The sequence below is a fragment of the Anabrus simplex genome, chromosome 1 (assembly GCF_040414725.1).
Source record: "Anabrus simplex isolate iqAnaSimp1 chromosome 1, ASM4041472v1, whole genome shotgun sequence".
NCBI classification, from domain to species: domain Eukaryota; kingdom Metazoa; phylum Arthropoda; class Insecta; order Orthoptera; family Tettigoniidae; genus Anabrus; species Anabrus simplex.
In genome coordinates this window covers 1,636,861,367-1,636,886,379 of record NC_090265.1, presented here as the reverse complement: position 1 = coordinate 1,636,886,379, position 25,013 = coordinate 1,636,861,367, and the positions used below count along the sequence as shown (strand labels likewise).

At 38.4% G+C, this 25,013-nt stretch overlaps 1 protein-coding gene across 1 annotated transcript in view; it reads left to right on the top strand.

Moving 5' to 3' along the window:
• The first annotated feature begins 19,132 nt into the window (after positions 1-19,132).
• The window catches only part of LOC136881393 (myrosinase 1-like), a 53,769-nt gene continuing 47,888 nt past the window's right edge, over positions 19,133-25,013 (top strand). Inside the window, exons 1-3 of the mRNA XM_067154149.2 lie at positions 19,133-19,330; positions 20,326-20,459; positions 20,545-20,679. Of these exons, the coding sequence (XP_067010250.2) occupies positions 19,171-19,330; positions 20,326-20,459; positions 20,545-20,679 (429 nt within the window). The 5' untranslated portion in view covers positions 19,133-19,170. The remainder of the gene's footprint in view (positions 19,331-20,325; positions 20,460-20,544; positions 20,680-25,013) is intronic.

Below are 25,013 nucleotides of genomic sequence, written 5' to 3'. Positions count from 1 at the left end.
ACTCAGATGATATATTAAAAAATCAATTTAAGTTAACATATAGAAATGTGGGGCGTGGTTAGCTCAGTGGTTGAGCTGCTGGTTTCCGACCTGAAAGACTGAGGCTCGAATCGCGGTCGATCCTGTGTCAAGATGTTCATCCCAAGAATCACGTGGTGTCAGGAAGGGCATACATGCATACATTTTCATTATAGACTGTTATGCCTTTCAGCGTTCGGTCTGAAAGCCTCTGTGAATTTACTAAACGTCGCCACAATCCTCGATTTGCAACTAGTGTTGTGGCCTCATTTAGTCATATACCTCTTTAAATCGTTAGAAACCGAGTCTAACCATCGTCATCTTGGTCTACCTCTACTTCTCTCACCCTCCATAACAGAGTCCATTATTCTCCTAGGTAACCTATCCTCCTCCATTCGCCTCACATGATCCCACCACCGAAGCCGGTTTATGCGTACAGCTTCTTTCATCGAGTTCATTCCTAAATTAGCCTTGAACTCCTCATTCCGAGTACCCTTCTGCCATTGTTCCCACTTGTTTGTACCAAAAATCATTCTTGCTACTTTCATGTCTGTTACTTCTAACTTATGAATACGATATCCTGAGTCCACCCAGCTTTCGCTCCCGTAAAGCAAAGTTGGTCTGAAAACAGACCGATGTAAAGATAGTTTCGTCTCTGAGCTGACTTCCTTCTTACAGAATGCTGTTGATCGCAACTGCGAGCTCACTGCATTAGCAGTCTTACCTTCCAATATAGTAAGTGATTCAATCTCACTTACTATATTTCCATCCTGGGAGAACACACAACCTAAAAACTTGAAATTATCGACCTGTTCTAGCTTTGTATCACCAATCTGACATTCAATTCTGTTGAATTTCTTACCTACTGACATCAATTTAGTCTTCGAGAGGCTAATTTTCATACCATATTCATTGCACCTATTTTCAAGTTCCGAGATATTAGACTGCAGGCTTTCGGCACAATCTTCCATTAAGACCATGTCGTCAGCATAGGCCAGACTGCTTACTATATTTCCACCTAACTGAATCCCTCCCTGCCATTTTATACCTTTCAGCAGATGATCCATGTAAACTACGAACAGCAATGGTGAAAGATTACAGCCTTGTCTAACCCCTGTAAGTACCCTGAACCAAGAACTCATTCTACCATCAATTCTCACTGAAGCCCAATTGTCAACATAAATGCCATTTATTGATTTTAATAATCTACCTTTAATTTCGTGGTCCCCCAGTATAGCGAACATCTCTTCCCTCGGTACCCTGTCATATGCTTTCTCTAGATCTACGAAACATAAACACAACTGCCTATTCCTCTCATAGCATTTTTCAATTACCTGGCGCATACTGGAAACCTGATCCTGACAGCCTCTCTGTGGTCTGAAACCACACTGGTTTTCATCCAACTTCCTCTCAACGACTGATCGCACTCTCCCTTCCAAGATGCCAGTGAATACTTTGCCTGGTATACTAATCAATGAGATACCTCGATAGTTGTTGCAATACTTCCTGTTCCCTTGCTTATAGATAGGTGCAATTACTGCTTTTGTTCAATCTGAAGGTACCTTACCAACACTCCATGCTAATTCTACTACTCTACGAAGCAATTTCATCCCTGCCTTCCCACTATACTTCGCCATTTCAGGTATAATTTCATCTATTCCTGCTGCTTTATGACAATGGAGTTTATTTACCATCCTTACCACTTCCTCAAGCGTAATTTCACCAACATCATTTTCCTCCTCCCCATGAGCTTGGCTGTTCGCAACACCACCAGGATGATTTCCTTTTACATTGAGAAGATGTTCAAAATATTCCCTCCACCTCTCCAATGATTCCCTGGGATCTAATATGAGATCACCTGAATTACTCAAAGCAATGTTCATTTCCTCTTTCCCTCCCTTCCTAAGAGTCTTTATTACATTCTAGAATGGTTTCCCTGCTGCTTGACCTAGCCTTTCCAGGTTATTACCAAAATCTTCCTACGACTTCTTTTTGGATTCAACAACTATTTGTTTCGCTCTGTTCCTTTCATCTACATACAAATCCCTGTCTGCCTCGGCCCTTGTTTGGAGCCATTTCTGATAAGCCTTCTTTTTACGTTTACAAGCTGTTCTCACTTCATCATTCCACCAAAATGTTTGACTTTTCCCATCTTTACACACAGTTGTTCCTAGGCATTCCCTTGCTGTTGTTACTACAGTATCCCTGTATGCCACCCATTCACTTTCTATATCCTGAACCTGCTTACTGTCTACTGTTTGAAACTTCTCACTGATCATATCCATGTACTTCTGTCTAATTTCCTGGTCCTGGAGATTTTCTACCCTTATTCGTTTGCAGACATATTTCACTTTCTCTACCCTAGGCTTAGAGATCCGGTTTTAAATCCCCGGCCATCATCAAAATGAGCCTGGATGACTCCAGCGACCCCAGAAATAACTGGTATAACCAGAATAAGGTGTATATAGACATATTTTCATGTTATGGAGCTAGAATTTAAGAAAAAAGTATCAAACCTGTAGTATTTGAATACTTATAGTGAAAGAAATTGTTATCTCCATTTAAAAAAAACGACAGAAATCATTGTCTCGCGCTGCAAGCACGTGTTAAAGCGTGCGCCACCCAACAGACCGCTATGAATTTACCTTTCGACTTAACCTATTGAGCTGTACAATGTGCTGCTCTAAAACGGTTTCAAACTTTTCTTTATTTAAAAAATATTTGAAAGTAAAAATATCTGTTATTACAGTTTTTGTTTACGAAACCATCCCCCCTCCACGATATATCCTAACCCCCTCAGAAAACATTTCCTGGGTATGCCCTTGCGTAGCCTTCATAGTTTATGCGAGGCTTACCCTTGGTCGTTGTAAGAAACTCCACAGCGCACTACACAGAATTCACAGCAGAAATGAAATAAAGCAAATATTTGATAACGAAGAATTTAGAATTTACTTCCAGAGCGGTGAGTCATATGCAGGTGCGCTATAGGCAACATTCCATTTGAGCGGAATATTCACAACCTTCCATTCGAGCGGAAATTTCACTGAGCCCACTTTTCATGAATTAAAAATTCTCAACCCAGGATCGACCTCATTGGAATAAACTTTCTTAAATCCTAAGTGTCTTCTATGAAACCACTTATTAATTTTTATTTTTTGCTAGTTGCTTTACGTCGCACCGACACAGATAGGTCTTATGGCGACGATGGGACAGGAAAGGCCTAGGAATGGGAAGGAAGCGGCCGTGGCCTTAATTAAGGAACAGCGCAGTATTTGCCTGGTTTGAAAATGGGAAACCACGGAAAACCATCTTCAGGGCTGCTGACAGTGTGTTTCGAACCCACTATCTCCAGTATGCGTGCTCACAGCTGCGGGCTCCTATATTCATTTTTAGATTATATCTGTATTTATATTTTAATATACTATTATTTTCGGTATTTTTATTACCAACCAATAATAATAATAATAATAATAATAATAATAATACATAAAATGTTTGTTATTACCAGATTGTTGTTCACTTTTGAAGCAGGTCATAAATTTTGCTATTCATGTTCAATTTTAGAAACTGGCAATCTTAAGGGAGCAGACCACTTTTACAAGTGAACATTTGTCTGTCCAGACCATCCTGAATCACAGTTTAATTTTTTAAAGCTGGGGATGTGTGCAACGTACATCACTAGTTCCTATGTTCCTCTACCTTGGCGCTAATCGGAGCTTCGTCATCTGACTTGACCCACCACATTCGTTGAACTCGTTAAGTAGATTAGATATTCTATTGTTCAAAACAACAATCAACTTGACTTTGACCTATCAGAAGAAAAGAAAGGACACATCCTACAGTATTTTGGAATAATCTGAAGACTCATTGTGTTTCAGCATTTGAGTGTGAAAAAACACTCATGTTCCTCCTTATCATACTGGAGGTGTGTTAGCAAGTCAGTTGATGATAAGAAAAATATCATTGACGGAAAATGCCGTTGACTTTATAGTCAGGATGACATTTCCGTGTTTGTTGTTGAATGACAGAATTTACTCTTTTCGGGGGCCCCGTGGGGAGAGGTTGCATCCTTGCTTTAAATTTATAATTTGGACATTTGTTAATAATAATAACAGTAGTTTTAAGTCCTCCTAACTACTTTTACGATTTTCGGAGATGCCGAGCTGCGAGAAGTTTGTCCCACAGGAGTTCCTTTTACGTGCCTGTAAATCTACCTGCACCGGGCTGACGTATTTGAGCAACTTCAAATACCACCGGATAGAACCTAGATCGAACCAGCCAACTTGGACTCAGAAAGCCAGGGCTTTAACCATCTGAGCCACTCAGCCCGGCATTGTGACATTTAGCTGTAGTGGTGGTGGTAGGAACTTTTGTTTTAAGAGGAAGTAGAACTAAGTAATCAACCTCTCTGAGCAAATTAAGTAGAAACAAAAGTTTAAATTAAATATATTTATTGTATAGAGGAATTTGAAAATTAATTTAAAAAACAAAAACAAAAATTATTGTATTTAGCCGAAACTGTCACAAACGCATCAAAAGGGAACGTAGGTTCCCTGAGTAACAGAACACTTGAAATACACGCCCCATTGATTAATCCACTCTCACACATAATGCGAATTACGAGATCGCCTGTAATGGCGTCATCTGCTGGTATGAGTTCGAGTGTCTCCTGCATCCGAGATTCCGTCTTATGCCAAAGAGATCGGCGTACTCTGTGAGGATGTGGGTCACGGTGAAGTCGTTACCAGTGGCGAAGCGTGAGCTAAATGAGGGGGTAGACAGATATTTTTAAAGTTATTTTAATCGTATTATAAATATTATATTAATGACTCTGAAACTAAGACAAGTCCTATAACAACCTACTGTATAACCCAGCGTGCACTCCTTTTATTTCTGTTCATAGTGTTCTACGGAGCAAAATACCGATTTACTTGAGAGATGACCTTCAGTACCTATCATCCAGGAATAATCTCCAAACAAGGTCATTAACTAACTCCTTGCTAAGTGTCCCTACCCATCGCACTACTAGTAACAGCAAATACAATACTGTATTTGGTAACAGTGATTCATTCATCCCCGCTACTGTCCACCTGTGGAATTCCCTGCCGGCTGAAATTAGAAACAATCCTAGTACTCAGCTGTTCTAAAAAAGGTGTTGCAAAACATTACTTATATACCGGAACATAATCCATAGAGCATATCTAAGATAATGTACTTTCTTCCTGTAAACATTAACCGTAGGATCTATGCCATGAGCTTTACCAGTTAATCTGTAAGTTGCACAGTTATGGTATGTTGTAGAATTTAACATGAATTAAATAGTGTATTATGGTTGGGCATAATAGCAGGCTCTATAGCTTGAGCCACGCCGTAGAAAACAAGACGATAATAAATAAATAAATAAATAAATAAATAAATAAATAAATAAATAAATAAATAAATAAATAAATAAATAAATAAATAAATAAATAAATGAATAGGGTGCGGGAACTGTCAAATAATAACATACTTTTAGAATTAAAAATAGCAATATAATTCATTGTTATGTAAATTTAATGAGAGGTTAATCACAGATTTTCGTACAACTCACTTTAAACAATATTCCTGCAAACGAGTTCAATCCGCCTGTCCTTCATTTCAGCAAGTATGTCTATTACTCTCGTCTTGAAGTTAGGTGTCTTGCTAAGATGTCACAGCAGTTCCTTCTCTATAGCTAGAGTTCCCAAGTTGGACAGTCTCTGGTTGGTCATCGAATTCCTTAAATAGGTTTTAATTCGTTTCAAGGCATTCATAGCACGTTCGCTAGAAACTGACGTTAACGGAATAGATAGCATCAAGTTAAGGAATTTTGTTGTTTCCGTATACACACTCTGGAGTTCATTATTAAGAATGTACGCCAATAGTTGCTGTGGTCGAATATATTCATCGGGATCAGATTAAATGTTGATAAGTTCGTTCTTAAGTTGATCTAGGTGGAAAACCTTAGGGTACATGGCCATGAGATCGTTTAAATGCTGTTGGGGAAATTGTGAATGATAAATATTAAATTTAGTTTCATCAAGTAGTTCTACGGAACGAAGGCTTTCGTAATTACCGAAACGTGTTTCTAACTGAAGCAACACTGAATCAAGAACCTCGTAGGCAACTCTTCTTTGACCCTGGTTAGTATTCACGACATTTGAACACAAAGCAGAACATTTTTCTTCAATTTCTTTAATTACTTTATCACTTCTGAGAGATCTGATGTTAGTAGTAGCAACCTTCACCTCTTTAATACACAAATTTATATCAGAAGACGTTTTCGACTGTAGAATGCTAACCAAGAAGTCGGTGTAGGCAAAAATTCTAGAAAAGAGCCAGAGGAGGAACAAAAATTTGTGATTGTTCAATATATTGTCTATTCCTATTGCTGTCTGGATTGATTCTGGATCCCAGTTGTCAGAATTTATGATATGATCCACTGCTCTTTTCAACTCGGAATACTATTTTTTTTCACGGTCATAACAGCCCGAGAATGATAATTCTATCGGGTAGGAGAAGGATGAGGAAGCTGAAAACCTTGCTGTCTCTCAGCAATTCTGCACGACGTGAAGAACGAGAGAAGAATGTGTGGAAGACAGATAAACTGCATATGAACAATTTCACCTCTTTTATAGTTTTCGCAGAATGAAGAAGAACCAAATTGAGTTGATGGGCGTAACAATGTACGAAGATGGCATGAGGATAAGACTGCCTTACAATTGCCTGGACACCTCCTTTATGACCATATATTACTGTAGCTCCGTCATACGTCTGACATACGAGTCTGGTATCATCAATGTTTCATTCTTTCAGAACTGAGATCGTGACATCAGCTAAAACCCTAGCAGTCTTATCAGCAGACACGTCATAAAAGCCTAGAAACCGCTCTTCGACTTCACCATTAACACAATACCTCACAATAATATTTAATTGTGATTTAACGGAAACATCTGTAGTTTCGTCAGCTTGGACAGGAACGAATTCAGCTAATTCTATCTCTTTTCGAATACGTTCCTGAACGGCAACAGTTACAGCTTTAATAAAATCATTTTGTATGTCACTAGAAGTACCTTTGAAGACATTTTCTGATTCTAAATGGTCTTTCTTGAAAGATTCCTCCGAAGCCAGTAAGTCAAGAGTAGCCAAGTAATTCCCTTTATTAAATGAACATAAAGAAGAACATTGACTTTATCGATGACCCCTGAACGTCAATTCCTGCATACGTAAGTGGCAAACAACGTCTCCTAATCTGCTGACAATTTTCCTATTTTTTGAAACCATTTCATTGTGTTTAATGGCCTAGTCTCTGCCCCTCTAAAAAGGCATGATCGATACGGCACCGACCCAATACGTGAAATTTCTCGGCGCACTTTATATGATCCTCAGATGCCGCGTGTTTTTTAGCTTTTTGCTCGAAATTGTTTATGGTGTTTACACCCGTTCTGCGCCAAGAATCTTCCCCGTCAACGCCAAACATCAAGCAATAAAAACACAATAACTTTTGTTCACGACCTTTACCAGTTCCACACAACCATTGATATTTATCATACCAGCTTTTCTGAAATTTTCGAACAAATTTTCCGTCCTGGTGTGATAATGTTAGGCCAGGCCGTTTCTGTAAAGTTTATATCGTTATCTTTTGTTCTAACGACAAGGAGGAAATACCATTGTTAAGTAAGTACACAACTGAATCGAAGTCAGGACTGTTAAATTCAGAAGCCATGATAGGCCTATCATCAATAAACACAAACTGCCACACGAGAAAACAAGAATTGCACTTTATATTTTATCATCAGTAACTATTCACTATTCCTTTATAATGAAAAAACACTTAGGCCTATCACTTTATTTTAAGACACTAGCACACGCATACCCTATTAGCCACTTGCTCTCACGCCTCACACCACATTCGTAACTTTGAAACTGTAACTGTTCGTTTCCGTCATAATGGCGTACCGTAACTAATATTGGCAGGCAAGGAAATGCATGTACACGAAGGGTTTTGGTGCTATCATTCATTTATTAGGTGTAAGTTTGCTATGTTTCGTATTTGAATATTATTATATCATTATTTTATTTTTAGACGTGTCTTATAATAAAGTACATTCAAATTAATTATATTTAACATGCCTGAGATGGTAGCCAATAAAGAGCATCTTTATAACTGAGGTCCAAATAATGGCCAATGAGAGCAAGAAGAGACGCTGGTAAGTCTGTCTACTGGGCGGAGCAATCTCGCTATAGGAAAGTAATAGTTCCACTGTCAGCACCTATAGATAGCGTTAGTGTTGCTCTATCTGAAAGCTTTGAAAATCAAGGGGAAAATACACAGAATGGACAGCGTCTACTTTTGTCTATGTGCTTCATGTAACTGACGCGAGCCCGAGCATTGCCGAAGTGAGTCGAAAATAAGTAAAGCGCAGAATACAATAATGTCTTGTATTTGGAAATGATTAATGTTCTATAAAAATAATTGAATTTGCCAGACAATTTCTCGTTCACAAAATTTTAAGGGTACACGCTGTCTACCCTGTCTCCCCTGACGCTTCGCCCCTGGTCGTTACCATAAAAACATTCTGGGAGGTTTTCCCTCTTTAGGAGGTAAGATTGCGTAGATCTGCCATGACCTATCCTCAGTCTCCACAAAACTACGGCCTCTCCCCGTGAAGGGCGAAAAGTGGACCGCCACACGGTAGCTAGCCACTCCGATTCCCAGGCTGCCAGGATAGCTCGACGCGGCTGAGAATAAATATCCCCAGCTGGTACATTCACAGGCCTAGGAAGTAAACGTATCTCTTCTTTTTCTGCTTCGTCCACAAGTTTATTTCCCGCAATCTCAACGTGGCTTGGGGGCGAAAGTGATTCTAGTGCCAGCATCATATAACCTGGTTAGAAGGTCATGAATCTGTTGTACTAGTGCGTGTTGCGGGATACACATGCCAATAGACTGCAGAGGGAACTTACTGAGTCGCTACATACGAGAAAATAGTTTCTTTCGTCACCCAGTGTAAACTGCAGTGCTTCTAATATTGCGAAAAGCTCCGCAATAAACATGCACTTCGAACCATCCGCGAAGGCATGTCGCGCGGTTGGATACTGACGAACGAAATCCTGGAAACCGGTGAACAAAGGCATCCGTGTTAACCTTGGATCCATGGAGTAGATCAAGCCGTATATCCGGCTGCGGAACTAACAACGGACGTACTTCGCTTGAGATCCCCTCAAGACAACGACCGATAGCCACATCTAACTCAAGACATAAGCTATCATTCGAAACCCTACTGGCCGTGTGACATTCGGTCGGTTTCTGGAACCTCTGATTGTATTGCACCCATCTGATCGAGTCTGATTAAAACACAACATTTGATTTAATGAATTGTAAATGGTATTGCAGCAAGTACAGCAGATTTCAGCCCAAACTCGCCGGTCAAACTTCAAAGACCTCCCTAGTAGAGCTTTTAAGCTAGCCAAGTCTCCAAATGTCACGCTTGTTTTGATCATAAAATTATTACCTTTGAAAAGACAGTGCTCCCCTTCCGGTGCACCTGCAGGTGAAAGCTACGACAAGGAATCAAACGCTGGAACAGTCCCGTAGACAGTTGACAAAGGCGCAGGAATTGGACAGAAAAAGAAGGTCCAAACAAGCATACCCAACACCCCTTATTCATCTTGGAATCATCCAGACAGGGGAACATCGAAAACCTTTGAGACAATGAAAGTTCGCCATTTTTACAGTTTTAAAGCTAGCGGGCAGGAATAATCAGTTGATCAGTGAAATGTGACCGAAATTAAAGAAGTATTTGTGTGGTCCTAACATCAGGTTAAAATATGATAATTTATGTGCAAGTGGAAACTTTAATTGTGTAACAGGTAATTAATAATTAGAAAGCATGTAGTAGCGACACATGGGTTGGAGGATAGCGCGAGTTACCCGAAATCAAAAACTGCGCCAAGAAAATTATATCCACCCCAGCCATCAAAGTCATCTAAAAATAGATGATCAATTTCTGAATCGATATATATATATCAATTTTTGTTTTGCTATTTGCTTTGCGTCGCACCGACATAGATAGGTCTTATGGCGATGACGGAATAGGAAATGCTAGAACTGGAAAGGAAGTGGCCGTGACCTTAATTAAGGTACAGCCCCAGCATTTGCCTGGTGTGAAAATGGGAAATCACGAAAAACCATCTTCAGGGCTGCCAATAGTGGGGTTCGAACTCACTATCTCCTGGATGCAAGCTCGTAGTTGCGCGTCCCTAAACCTACGGATAACTCGCCCGGTTGATACATCAATCAAAATGCAGTGATTTTGTGAGTTAGGCAACGCAAAATGTGATGTGATACGACTTATGGTATGGCAAGTGAATGTTCTGAGAAACTCAATCCATAACGTACAGTAATATCCTTCCGCCAAAAGTCCACAGTAATATACATAGCAGTGCTGCGCCCTGACACTTCATTTGTGCTCCGAGTCGTCATACTGTTAAGCCGTCAATTGTGATCGGTCTCCACCAGTGAGTGAGTTGTCTTATACTTTGAAGATATTGTGGGGTTAGACACAGGGCAATGTCAAGTAACTTCGACTTTGGTACGGCCCTGCCAGTTTTAAACCAACGATCTTAAGGACCCAAGGGAAGATTTCTAGCAACGAAGTTATTCTGAATAGGAGATTTTATGGGAGGAATTGACACATCAAGTCTTATTTCAGTATTCAGATATGTTATAATCTAGCCTCATAAACATTTTTCGGTAGACCGGACACATGATCAGTATTAGCCGGGCTGTAGTATGTACAGACTTTTCATTCATTCATTTGGAAAAGAACGAGGCAAGGAATGTTGTTCTAACAATTGTACAAACTGTTTCTAACATTTCTCAGTGGAACCGAAGTTAGCAACGGGTAGAGGGACTCCCAGAAGCGAGAGGTTAACGACCAGACAACCAACACACACATTACGTGTCGACTTAGCTGTGGGGGCCTGCTGATTAGACCATTCTGACTCACAACGCTGGGAGGAAATAGTTGTACGTCAGCTGACAAAACAGTAGCTCACAAAGAACATGTTCAAGTTAACAACTTAGGATCGGAAGGATATCCGAGTGTAGATTTAAATATATTAGGGAATGTATGTGTATTAGTATCGTGTATCATAGAATGTGTTTATAATTAAGACTTCAAGACAGGTGTAGCGAGTGTATAATCAATTCAATGAAGGCCATTTGTGGATATAGCAAGATTATTGAAATGTCCTGCATCCAGATCAACATGTTCCAAATAAGAAGCCGGCAGAGCAAGGATGAAACAAGATTGCAATCAACGAATAAGAAATATAAATCTAAGATGTAATTTACACTAAATGTACATCATGACCTTGTGAGTTGTTGGTAGTAACGATTAATCAGTCTTTTGTTCGTGTCATAGTTAGGATCGCAGTCCATATCATCTTATAATAATGTTTCCCTCCTTACGCACAATAATAATAATAATAATAATAATAATAATAATAATAATAATAATAATAATAATAATAATAATAATAATAACACAAATTTAGGAGTTAATCTATAGGCCTGCATTTACATCTGAATTATGCGCCGTGAATGTTTAAACTGGCATTGTTGTAGAGACGAATAACGTTTTCTTTAAAACTAAATGATAAATTTGTTGTAGAGCGCTAAACCAAGTGAGCTGCATCATATAAAATAAAAAATAGTTAATTATTGAAAAATTAGCCATATCATTGTGTTCAAGGAGATTAATTAAGCGATGTAGGTAGGCAAACGTAGCTAAGTGACGGTTATAATAATATTGGATCGCCGGTAGCAGCCATGATAATGACAGGACTGAATCTCTAGTAAAATTTTCATGGGATTATCTTTGAGGAAAATGCAGGAAAACCAGTTGGGATTTATTTACGCTTATGAACTGGAGGAGTCATTTAATTTACTTATAGGTGCGGTAGGTGAGTGGCAGAAGATTTAGTGTGAATGTGGAAGAGGTCTAAAGAAGTTGATTTACAAACCCTTCTAGTTAAATCTTCTCGATGGTAATAATGTGTTAAATAAGAGAATAAAGATTAATTTATATGCCAACGGATAAGCTGATAGAAATAATGAATTAAATGAGAGAAGAAAGGTGAATTTCTATGCCAGCGGATAAGCTGATGAAATGATACAAGTAAGAAAATAATGGAAGTGATCACTGATAAGTATAAGGACCATATGGTTATAGACAAAACCGATGCAAAGCAACATCACATACCATTGTGACCGCACACCTAGATGGACTATAGATATTAAAAATCACGATAACATTGTTGAGTTACTCCAAACACCCAATTGGGTTTACTGGGATACTTTGAGAAGGGATGTTTTATAATAATCATGACCATGCCATTGGTTTTATGTTACGATCTGAAATAATTTCATAAAATATAATTATATTGACATCGCAGGTTTTTGTATTGTAAGTAAGTCTATTTCATTTGAAAGTAAGAACGCAACATTTGATCTCATTTATGCAACCTCAGAGAACAGCCATGAAACGATATTCCTGTTTTCATGGCAGGCGTTAATTTTCGTGGTAGGAACTCCATGGCCACTGAAATTAACAAGCGTTGTAGAATCAGGTATATAAACAATTCGGCACTACGGCATTTATGTACAGACAAGTGCGTGGGTCAGTATGTAAATACGATAGCGTAGCATTAGAAATAGGATATCCTTTTATTTCTGATGTGATTTATTTGTATTTTCAGTAGCTAGTGTAGAAGAAGTATGACTGCGATTCTCAGTGTGATGTAGTTTGTTTCGTTTTCAAGTGGGAGAGTTGCCCATAGTATCTCATTTAGTGTTAGGAAAGATGGCAGCTCACGTAAAAGTAGGTAAACAACTTCTGAGATTCATTGATGACACTCAAGGAACAACTACAACAGTAAACATGTTGCTGAACAGAAAATTTGTAATTTAATTTATAAGATAAAACGATAGGGTCAAATCATGTCACTTATCAATGTCAATGATGCCTGTTCTGTTGACCGATGGATAAAAATTAAAGACGGATTGAAACCTCCGTGCACAGGGTTTATACAGCGATGACGGTATTTAAATGGTGATATGATATTAAAGAAATCTAGTTTTCAATCAGTATGATAAATTGTCATGTGTATCCATGTTGACAGATGGTGCATGGTGCTATACAAAAGTTATATCGGAAGTTGAATTGTGATGATGTTTAATGTAATAAGAATCATAATGGGAGCAATGACTCCATCACCTTGAATGTTCTGAGTTATAATAGTTACTATAACCTTTCAATGGTCTCGAGGTCAAGTACAAAGGAGTCATTGAAAACTATAAATAAAAGTAGATCAACAGAAGCGCATAAGTACACATCCAGCCGGAATACGTCCAATCTAAACGTCCAACTACGTACGTAAACGGAAACAACTCGCTCATTAAAAGGGAATTTAATAGAGTGAAATCAGGAAATTCACAAGCTCAGAACCCCGTGGTATTCGGATGATTGAACTAAGAACATGAGTTGGGATACAAATGGAGACCAGCAGATAAAAGATCGCATCAACAGCTGTGAAGGAGAAACGTCATATGTAACATTCAGGTCCGGAAACGTCACGCGGCGGAGGCCATGGAACAGTTTGGAGAAGTGCAAATGTAATAATCAAGAGGGCGTATGCGGAGTGACGGATTGTATGCATTGAGAAGATAAATGAATGGCAGAATGTGTTCCTTTGTGCATTTCTATGAATGAAGAGAGTGACTGTGTTAGGCAAAATGTTCCTCAAGTGTCAAAAACAGATGTAACGGAGATTACGGTATAGTAATTTTAGTATGAATCATAAAATGCGAAACAAAGTATTATTGTGATGTTATTAAAATGGGATTTTGTTTTATGAAAATGTATGAGGAAAACACATTGTGGAAGGTTGATTTGAGAATGGCTCTGATGCGTATTGAAAGGAATTGATGAGATTATAAGAGTTTTAAGATCGCTAGGATTTAAAGGGTTCAATAACCAATTAAACACGTCAATATACGAAGGCGAGTGTAGTAAACGAAGTTGAGAATTTAAAATCTGTTTGGCACTATACTAATCTGATTTGTACGAGTTTCAGGGTGGAAGAACAACGAAACTGGTTATTATGATGATGAAGGATTCAACTAAGATGGAGATGTGGGCCTAAGTCAAGACTGGGTTCTTGATGGGTCCGAGTTCTGAAGGAATAACCACAATGACATGAACATAGATGTCCGTAGCTACCACAACCTAAAGAGTGGGATAAACAACAGAGTTGTCGGATGATAAGTACCCAAGCATTGTCTTCCTTTATTCTATCTGTAGAAAGGTTATAATAGTATTAAATTTGTCATCATATACTGTAAGGCAGGTGACTTGAAGAATACGGCTTGAGTAACCAAACGTGTCTGTCATTATTTATCTGTGAGAGATGTAAAAGTGAAATTCAGTCTATCGTCAATGTTAAGTAGTAAAGGTATACAAGAGCGATCATATTTCATCTAATTTCCTGATACTGTCTGAATAATCGTGAGAATCTATTTGCAATGAGATAATATTGAGTGCTGCAAATGTAAGTTTAGTGAGCGATTATGCGTAATTAATGCCAGTGTCGAGATCTTCTTTAGAATAACTTGTGCCGCAGAATAATTTAATGAAGTGCGAGTATGCTGTAAATGATGTGATGATTTTATATGCGTGTAGTTGAGGTTCTTCGATACCTGCGCTTGTATATTTGAATGATGATGTAGTCATGGTGCACACTTGTGAGATGAGATATGGTATATATTAGGGTCGTCGAATATATTATGTTAAGATAATGCGATTGTTATAATAATGTGGTTTGTTGAAATTGATACTACGGCAATGTAATGAAATCTTCGAGAATATCAATGAACCTAGGGAAGTAAAGGTTAAGTGATATGTGCATCACGTGATTTTAAAGAATTTGGATACGCAAGCGAATTAATGTGATGTTAGTATTTTCAAAGGTGTCCCGGAGAGATTAAATGTTAAGCGTGTGGAAATCATCAAAATACGAATTTACGGCACGGCATGAAGGTAAAACGACTGTATTAGCGGATGAACCGATAGAATCTTCGGTAAATGACTTATATAAACAGTAAAATAAGTTGTTTTAAGAGGTTTATGTCACCTGTTGAAGTGCGTTAGCGTTCAAAGTAATTGCTTGCTGTAGTTAATTTTGGGCAGTAGTGTTATTTTCAGGAGAGCAGATGCAGTACGGACATGCCAGTAGTTAGATGTTATTGATTTCAGGTACGGCGAAGCTGAATGTTTCAGATGAGTGTTGACATTACCTTGATTGTTTATTTATTGAATTTATTTGGGTCCCTTTGGATGGCTGACAGATGACTATATTTTCTCATGCAACGTTAGGGAGACTAACCGTCGGGATATTCAAGTTGTATGTTAGATAGTTAGATAGTTAGACAGTTAAATGATCAAACAGATAGAACATAGGAAGGCATATGAAGGCAGATGAATGAACAAAGTGAATAATACTTTATGATTGGCATATTTTCGAAGAGCTGTTAATAATTTCATTATTTGTGGAAAATATTTCAGATATTGTGATGAATTATTTAAAAATTTTGGGAAGTTAACGTCAGATAATGTTTATAATGTGTTTGTGGAACCAACAAAGATTGTTCACTGTGCTACTTGTAATTCTCCGTCATGTTGTCTAGTCAGATGATTATCACTATTTTATATTTTCTTTCATGAGTAATTAATTAAAGGGAGTATCCTTCCAGAATTTTATTGCGATCTTTTCATTTTAAAATTACAATTTAAGAGCCTTTATACAGTTAGGTAGGTCGTGGAAATTACTCTGTGTTTGAGCTGATGTTGGAAGAGATCTGACCGGTACTCGCCGAATGGCTATGCCCGTGAGTGGAGTTTCTTGCGAACCTTTGATACTAGCTGAGGTTTATTTGAAGAAAATCATGTCATTTCGAACCACCCACATCCACGAACGGTCACAGTTACACACCCACACCATACCAGGTTATTTGCAATACATTGGTGAATTATGCAATTATTATTAATTGATTCTTTTCAATTCTTTTTGAAACTTCGCTGGTTATCAATTCATGTTATGTCACACATGTCAAAAAGGCAGAAATTGTCGTCATGTTGGTGTAGAAATAGAATATACGAATCCATGTCTCGGCATTTAATCAGTTAGCGACATTAATAAAAAAATGTTAGTGATTTATTGTGTAATTTCTGTGGAGTGTAGACATTAGATGGTATCACTACAATTGCCTAATTGGATTTCTTTCTACACTGCCACTATAGATAACTATCTTCCAGTTTATTTTCAATTTCATATTTGGTGAAATAATACAGTATTTAATTTCGTAAAACATTTTATATGGGAAAACTATCAGTCCGTGTCAGAGTATCATTATTTCGTAGAATAGCATAGCCCTCATTCAGGTAATCCCAAAATGCACTCAAGACGACGACGAAGTGATCGCGCCTGAGAAGAGAGTCTCCGCGCTGGGGCAGGACCCACCACCAGTCACCGCGAGCTCTACACCTTGAAAGGGTGCAGTATCGAGTAGTAAAGGTCCATTGGTAGCTTGGATGTTGCGGCATTTCACGAATTTTGGTAGCGTACGTGAGAAGATCTGCTGCCTCCTTATTCGTAAAAGTAGAACTTCCGATTCAGCGAGTAGATTGGCTATGGGGATAGTACGGAAAGCTCCCGTTGCCAGCCTACCTCCAACATAAGACTTCGTCACGTTAAAAAGAGACAAAATTTTAATGCACACCTTTTTAAATTGAAGATTTACTTTTACCTTTGTATTATATATAGAAGTGACCCCTAACGACTTCTGCTGTTGTTGTTGCTTCTTCCTCATTTAATCAGCAGCGGTGGATACCATTTTCTCACGGCACTTTACTGTTTTTTGGTACTTTATCAGTAAGTTCTGTTTCTCTTGAGACTTTCTCATAAAAGTAACCATATAATATTTCATCAAAACGTGTTTTGACAATGGTCAAAGCCATGACTGGTTCAAGTTTAATTCATTTTTTATCGTTTGACGTTTACTGTTTCTTCACTGTTCTGCAGCTCTTCCGCTACTGGTGAGATGGGAAACTTACTTTCAGCTTGCTATTAACAAAACCAATAGTCAGAGGCTGAATGATCAGTGTCGCATCCTTCAGTTCAGAGAGTCTTGGGTCAGATTCCCAGCCGGATCAGGGATTTTAATCGCGTCTGGTTAATTCCACGTAGTATAGTCTATGTAGGCTATATTTAAATGTATTTTTATGTTTGCATGTATAGATATCTCCTTAATGTAATATATCTCGCTCCTGACACGATAAATAAATAAATAAATAAATAAATAAATAAATAAATAAATAAATAAATAAATAAATAAATAAATAAATAAATAAATAAATAAATAAATAAATTTCTCTGATTCGGGGACTAGATGTTTGTGTTAATCCTAACACTCTCATATTCATACACTCACCATTACCACCAACAAGCATAGAAACACGTAATAGTAAATATATCCCTCCACATAAGGTTGGGTTCAGGAAGGGCATCTGGCCGTAAAACAGGGCCAAGCGCAACTCCACCAGGGTGTGAGAAAAGCAGCAGCAGCAGCAGCAACAGCAGTAGAAGAATATCAAAACGTCACATTAGTTTCATTATGTTGAAAGTGCACAGATTAAAAAGCTTCTGTATGTATTTGTTCGTGCGTCCGCCCGCACACTGAGTCTACCACTGCCGTAAGAATCTAACATGATTGTTGCAACTCAAATCAACCGGGTAAACAACTGATAAACGTAGACCTGTGCATGTCAATGTTACCAAACGTTGAAAACGTACGACAGTAAGAGACAAAGATTATAGACCAAAAATGTCCACGTGTCCAGAAGTGCCGCTTCCAAGGTTTTAATCATATATATATGAAACCAATGCCCTGACTGACTGACTCATAAACGCCCACCCGAATCCATTGAAACAAGAGACATCAAAGTTTTAGAACATGTACGTATAAGTGTGCAAGGGAGTGCTAAGAAAGTGTTTTTCCAACATTTTAATTTTAAATGGTTAAAATTGGGGTATATTCGAAATTTAACGTTTTTGATTTCCTCGGCCGCGAAATAAATTTAAACTTTGTTCTTGCAACAAAAATTTCTTCATAAAAATTATCAAAAAGAAACCACTTTCAGCTTTTAAAAAAATTGGACTTAAAATGGGTGCAAAGGATTAAACAACGCTATATTCGAAATTTACATTATTTTTCGATTTTCTAAGCAGCGAAATAAAATACAACTTCGCTTTAGTACTACAAATTTTCTCATATAAATCCTTAAGGTACAATGTTTCAACATCTTGAAATTTGACTTGCAAGGGTTGAGCAAAGTGAATCTTTATTATAATTTATTGTTCTACATAGTACATTTGTGCAATGTTTGAATACCAAACTGATTTTTATTTATACGACATTAAAATATAAATAATTCATGGCATTGATGAATAGGTCGTCATTAAATTTACAATTAAACCAATCGCGGGAGAAGCTGCGGTGGTTAATGCTAGACAATACTTATCTTATATTTGGATTACAAACTACGGTGCATGAAAAATCCAAAACAAAACATCTCGTGGCTTAAAACACATTGGCAAGTCTTTACTGTAAAAAGTCGGAGTTTTGAAGAGACCCCAGAAAATCTTTCGGGGAAGTGCCGCCAAAAGACAGGATGAATGGTCATAGCCCTTGTATAAAATAACACTAACAACAAGAGTTACAATATTTGTACAAGGCCATATTTATCATTAATCATCCGGCAATACACTGCCACTTTAGTGCTGTTGCTAATACAAATGCACTTGTAATAGCTTATCGTAGACAGTCCTTGATCTGTGCTCGGCTGATAGGAGGCAGTAGGTGTTTATCCCAAATACTGTCGTTAATTTGTCATCACACAAACACATATTTATATCATTTGATAACAAATTCTCAATTAGGCTTATCTCTTTGTCATGGGAGAACCTGGTATATAAAAAAGGTATTGGGTGTGGTGGAGGACCGCTTTCAAGATGGGCTCTTCAATACGACCATGTCTCCTGCTGCTGGCTCTAGTAGTGTTGGTTCACGGCGCGGCGAGGTCACGCGCGGCCAACAACCGCTTCCCTGATGACTTCCTCTTCGGTGCTGCTACCGCGGCTTATCAGGTGGAGGGAGCCTGGAACGAGGATGGTAAGATATAGCTTGTTCGACCAGACTAATTATATGTAACCCAATCATAACTGAATGACATAGAGTAAAGTACTGGCATTTATAAAAGTACCCTTGTTATTCCAACTAACCTTCTCCGATATTGATTAATATCGTACGCGGAGCAATACTCAAGCCTCAAAAGAGGACAATCCAAAATGGCGGTTATGGCTATCACATGTTTCATTAAGTATTAAAAAGATCTACATAATGTATTCATTAATAAGAACTAAGTACTCGTTTCTAATTTTCTTCCTGCTGTTACTTCTGCAGCACGTCCCAGTTACTTCTCTTCATTTACCGTGTCTTTCTTTGTGGTTAAAATCTCCAGTAATTTCAGTAGTCTGCGACATTGACGGACTGCGGACGACAATGCCTTGTCGTTTTCTGTAATGCTGATTTAGTCTTCGTGGCATCGATGCAATTAGCATTAGCAGTTGACATCTTGGTTAGCAGTGATGCTAAATTAGAAGCGATGCCAGGTGTGTCCCCCCTGTGGGTGGGGAAGTAGAATAACACCCACGGTATCCCCTGTCTGTCGTAAGAGGCGACTAAAAGGGCCCTAAGGGGCTCTGAACTTTGGAGTGTGGGTTGGCGACCACGGGACCCTCAGCTGAGTCCTGACATTGCTTCCACTTACTTGTGCCAGGCTCCTCCCTTTCATCTATCCTATCCGACCTCCCTTGGTCCACTCTTGTTCCTTTCCGACCCCGACGCTATTAGGTTTGCGAGGGCTAGGGAGTCTTTCATTTTCACGCCCTTCGTGGCCCTTGTCTTCCTTTGGCCGATATCTTCCTCTTAAAACAATAATCACCACCACCACCACCACCACCACCAGGTGTGGGGTATGACTACTACGTTATTCAGTAATACGGAGGTTCCAGAATACGCCAAAGTAATAACATTTCAAAATCCCGTTGGCATCCTAGTGCAATACCACCTTTGGACAGCTAATGAGAAAGTAATCCTTGTTGCAGGCAAGGGCGAGAATATATGGGATCACATGCTGCACGAACACCCAGACTACACAAAGGACCACCAAAATGGAGACGTAGCAGATGACTCATATCATCGCTACAAGGAGGATGTAAGGATCCTAAAAGAAATGGGGGTGAGTTGTCTTTCTTGCCTTAGTTTATGAATGTGATGTATTCTGTTGTTCTGCTACTTACTACTCATCTTTGGTGTCGTTTCAGATGAATCATTACCGATTTTCCATTTCATGGGCTCGAATAATGCCAACAGGAGAAGCAAACAACATTAATCAAGCAGGAATAGACTACTACAATAACCTGATTAACGAGCTGCTGGATAACGGGATACTGCCAGTGGTGAGTGGATCTTGAGCTACTATTAAGGTTGAATCTGAGTTGGTCAGCTGTTTCGCTTGACCCAAAAAATGACATAAATTGCCTCCTATTCGCATAAACTGCGATACATAACGTGCTTCCAAACATACGCCAAAGTAATAACATTTCAAACCCATTTCCGGACCCAGGACTGTCAGTAATGTAGGCTTATGTGCATAATTCGCACACGTTACTGGTATGGTTAAAGATGGGGTTAAAATGTTGGCCAGCGTTTAGTAAAACTTCGTCGTAAACCTTAAAATGTTTAAGGCATTCAACAGTGACATTTAAACAGACAGGAATTTAAAACAAACACCCTAAGAATACAAATCCCGTAACCTGTTCTTGCCGAAGTACAGCTGAATTGATGAGTTCCAAAACCAGTCATCTCCACAAAAACTAATTTTACAGGAGAGACAAAAAATTAAATTTTTGTATACTCATGTAGCATAGATGGCTTTTTAACGTTTTGACATTAGATTATGCTTGACTACTGAAGATTCCATCGCTATTTTGTGACAATAATACTTATTTTATTATAAACATAAATAAATAGAATTTGGATATGACTTGTTTTCGGACAATTAAATGCACTTTACATTATGCTTAAAAAGTGGTCATATGAATAATTTTATGGGCCATGTTACAAAACGATATCAATAATGTTTAAGTAATACAGTCATCAGCTGTAGAATACAATATTTCCTACATCACCATTCAATAGACAATGTTAACGTGCTTATAAAATGTATGGATATTTCTGTCATTGAAATAGTATTGAACCCATAATTCTACGGTGAGAAAAATTTTTATTTTTCCCAAATATTTATTTGGCATTCAGGAACTACTGTATGTTTGAGGGCAGCCATTTTGCGCTCCCAAGAGCCCGATGTTGCGTGGGGAGGTTCTTCCTTCCCGGCGAGCTCGTGGATTGCCGGGACACCTCGGTGGAACTCGAGTGCCCGACAATTTTCTAAATTAATGAATTCTGCACAACGAGGGATTTTGACAATATAGTAAAGGAAGAAATAAATAAGCAAAATTATTCATACACCCTCTGTAAAGGTAGTGACACCAGGGACAATTTTAGATGCAGTTAAGCCTAAGTGTGTGTTAGCGTGAGAACAGCGAGCTAGTTACACGTGCCAAGGTCGTGGGCAGAAGAAAACGCGCGAAACGCACGGGCAGAAACAATTTATTTCTCCTGTTGTGAATGCAGAAAAATTATAAAATTAACATCGAACATAAGTACAAGTCTGTCCGGAGTTCTGGGACAAATCTTATCAAAATTGGTCTATTAGAAGCAAATTTGGCAGATTACACCACCAAGCCTCATAGAGGGGATAGCGTCCTTCCGGGAATTATAAAAGAAACCCCCCACCGTAGATTTTTCAGTGTCGATCTGGAACTTGAAGCCGCGGGAGCTCGTGCCCGTCGTCATTAGAATTTCGCGCCAGATTGACCGACGATAACCAAATACATGTTCGTGGCTAAGGTCCATATACTTAGTTAAGAAGAAAAGTGATTGGAGAAGCTGTGAACGTTTGCAGACGAACTGGGAAGGTGTAGGCTGGTTGAAAAATACATAGCAGATTTTATTTTTATCATTTCCTGTACTCTTGTAAGTGAAGAAGGTCTGGGGGAAGAGATTCAAGGTAGTCCTACTCCCTTATCGTCCGACCACCTGTTCTTATTGAAACAACGGAGAAAGAAACCACTGGGAACGCATCAGACAGTTGTAGTCGACTGCAGAGCGAGGGAAGTTCGTGGTGCGAGTTACAGAGAAAGTGCATTATTTATATGGTAGTTTTAATCTCGTGTGTGTGAAGGGTAGTGTTTGGATGAGTGAGATTTTAAAAATGAAAATGTTATCTGTAAAAATGAGTGGCTAAGTACGAGGTTGCTGGGATGATGCAATCAGAATGCTGAGAATGTCACCATTGTGCAGGTCTGTCTATTTTATATTATGTTGTAGTTAGTTATTTAGTTACTGTCTGTCCTAAACAAAATTTCCAGATGATTGTCGGGTGATATTCGTAATTATCAGGCGAAAGGTGTTGTAAATTTTGGTCAGCGTGTGAAAATTTCAGTGTGTAAAATTCATGTCAAGAACGGTAAAATGCGACGCTTAAAATTTGGTGTTGAGATGAGATATCATTCAAAGTGCGGATTTGTGAACGTTATAAGTGTAAATTTGTCGTGGCGAACATTGTAATTTCAGGTGTCAGTTGTATTCAGAAATGTTGAATAATAATAATAATAATAATAATAATAATAATAATAATAATAATAATAATAATAATAATAATAATAATAATAATGTCTACCGCGGGATAAGGAAATTCTTCTATGTCAAATTGCATTTAACCAGTTATTTTTCCAAGGATCGTAATCATATTTAGATAATGTCAATAAAATTTTGTTAGAGTCACAGTCATTAACGGGAAAAAAATTTCGAGACATCGTGTATACCAGTATTGCGAAAGGTCGATGTGTGCTCTTGGATTTTTGAGGTTCGAAAGTCGTAATAATAGTAAGGTCAGAGATGTGCTTAATAATGTTGTCGTTTTCACCAGGGGATCGAAGTATGAAAAAGGGTCTTGAAGGAAAAGGGATTGAAAGCGATGGATTTATATGTACGTGGAGATGAGAGAGAAGTGTTACCGCTGAAATAAAGCGATGAGAAAGAGTGTTGAGACATTTTTGTAGAGGAAGTATTTAGGAACAGGCTGTGTTGAAACAGGCTGTATTGTTTTCCGCAATCAATCCGAATTTGAGACGACTATGATGTGAAGCATTGTAAATTTATAGAACGATTCCAAGTGAAAACGACTCTAGTAAAATGTAAAGGTCTTGGTAGTAAACATCCAGTGATTTTTGTTAAGATAAGGTACGGCCTCACGGATTGAAGAGAAATTTTGACACACGGTTGGGTTATATTTAATTTGTTCATTGGAGAGGTCATGGATAAGATGGTTGGAATTGATGATAGGCGATCTGAGAATTTCGAATGTGATGGTGATGATTATTATTTTGAAGGCATCCACTAAAAGGGAAACGTGTGTTGGGAATTTTCATTGGCAGCCCTGACACTTCAGTGCACAGGCTGAAATTGTGTTCGAGGTGGAGAATCGTTCGTCACGTCTATTTATTTTTGAGTTCACATATTATGATGAGATAGACACTTGTTGTATTTTTTTCGAGAGGTAGGCACTTACCGTGTTTCGACTCGCATTCTTTTGATAAGAGACGTAGTTCCGTCGTGCGTATTTTTTGTCTGACCAGATTCAGTGTTACTGTTGGAGGTTTGTTGGAAATTGCGGTTCGCCTGATATGCTGAGGGAGACGTAGTACGACCCACTTTGACGCCCGACGATAGATTTAGGACGTCACGTGTTTATTCTTGGAGTCATTGGTGATGAGACGTCCTAGGTCACGCCCGACGATAGGATTTGGAAGGCATCATGTATATACTGATTAGGTTTAGGGTGTACAGATTTCAAGTGAGCCCGACGATAGGTCTGGGATGGTAGCTGTACACGCTCAAGTCTCGGTTTAGATGTTCTCTTTTGTTTGTTCTTTTGTGGAAGTGGCCTGGGGGAAGGTAGCAGTTACAGTACGATATGATTTATTGTAGAGGGTCTATGCGAAGCTCTCATTGAGATAACGGGACTGTTGTTGATAAATGAGGGCTGTCCAAGTGTGGGACATCGACCCGATCTAGATTAAATATTTTTACTGTGTTTCTTCGTGCGTGTTAAGCTGTATGACTTTGAGATGTTAATTTATTTTTACGAACTTCATTGTTTCTCGTTTTAACGTCCGTTTTCGTTTGATGGTGTGCATATTGACACTCAGTGTTTTAGAATGAGACTTGAGTTGCGAATGCGGTTTCGATTCGTCAGCCAGTATTTTATTTTATTTTCACCTTGTCGTATTTTCATTCTTATTCATAGTAAGTAAGTAAGTAATCACTTTACCAGTAGTGTGTTGGGACAGACAGTAAATAGAGAGATCTGTACTGGTAGCATTGTTTTTCAAGGGAAAGAATTCCTTAAATTTGTAGTAAATTTTAGCGTGGACTGGTAAATTTATTAAGCATAATAAACCCATTTCTAACCTGAAAATCGGTTCAATAATAATATTTTCAAGTGACTTTTCACTTTTTGATTAACTTCAGTGTTTGGCATTTCTTCTAAATGCATGATTAGTAAGTGTTTCCTGCATTTCGCAGTTTTGTTCCTTTAGAACGACTTAACGTAAGATCCTCCCGGATCATGTGGTTGTTGGTTCCTTCCGAACAGTTGTTTGGGTGA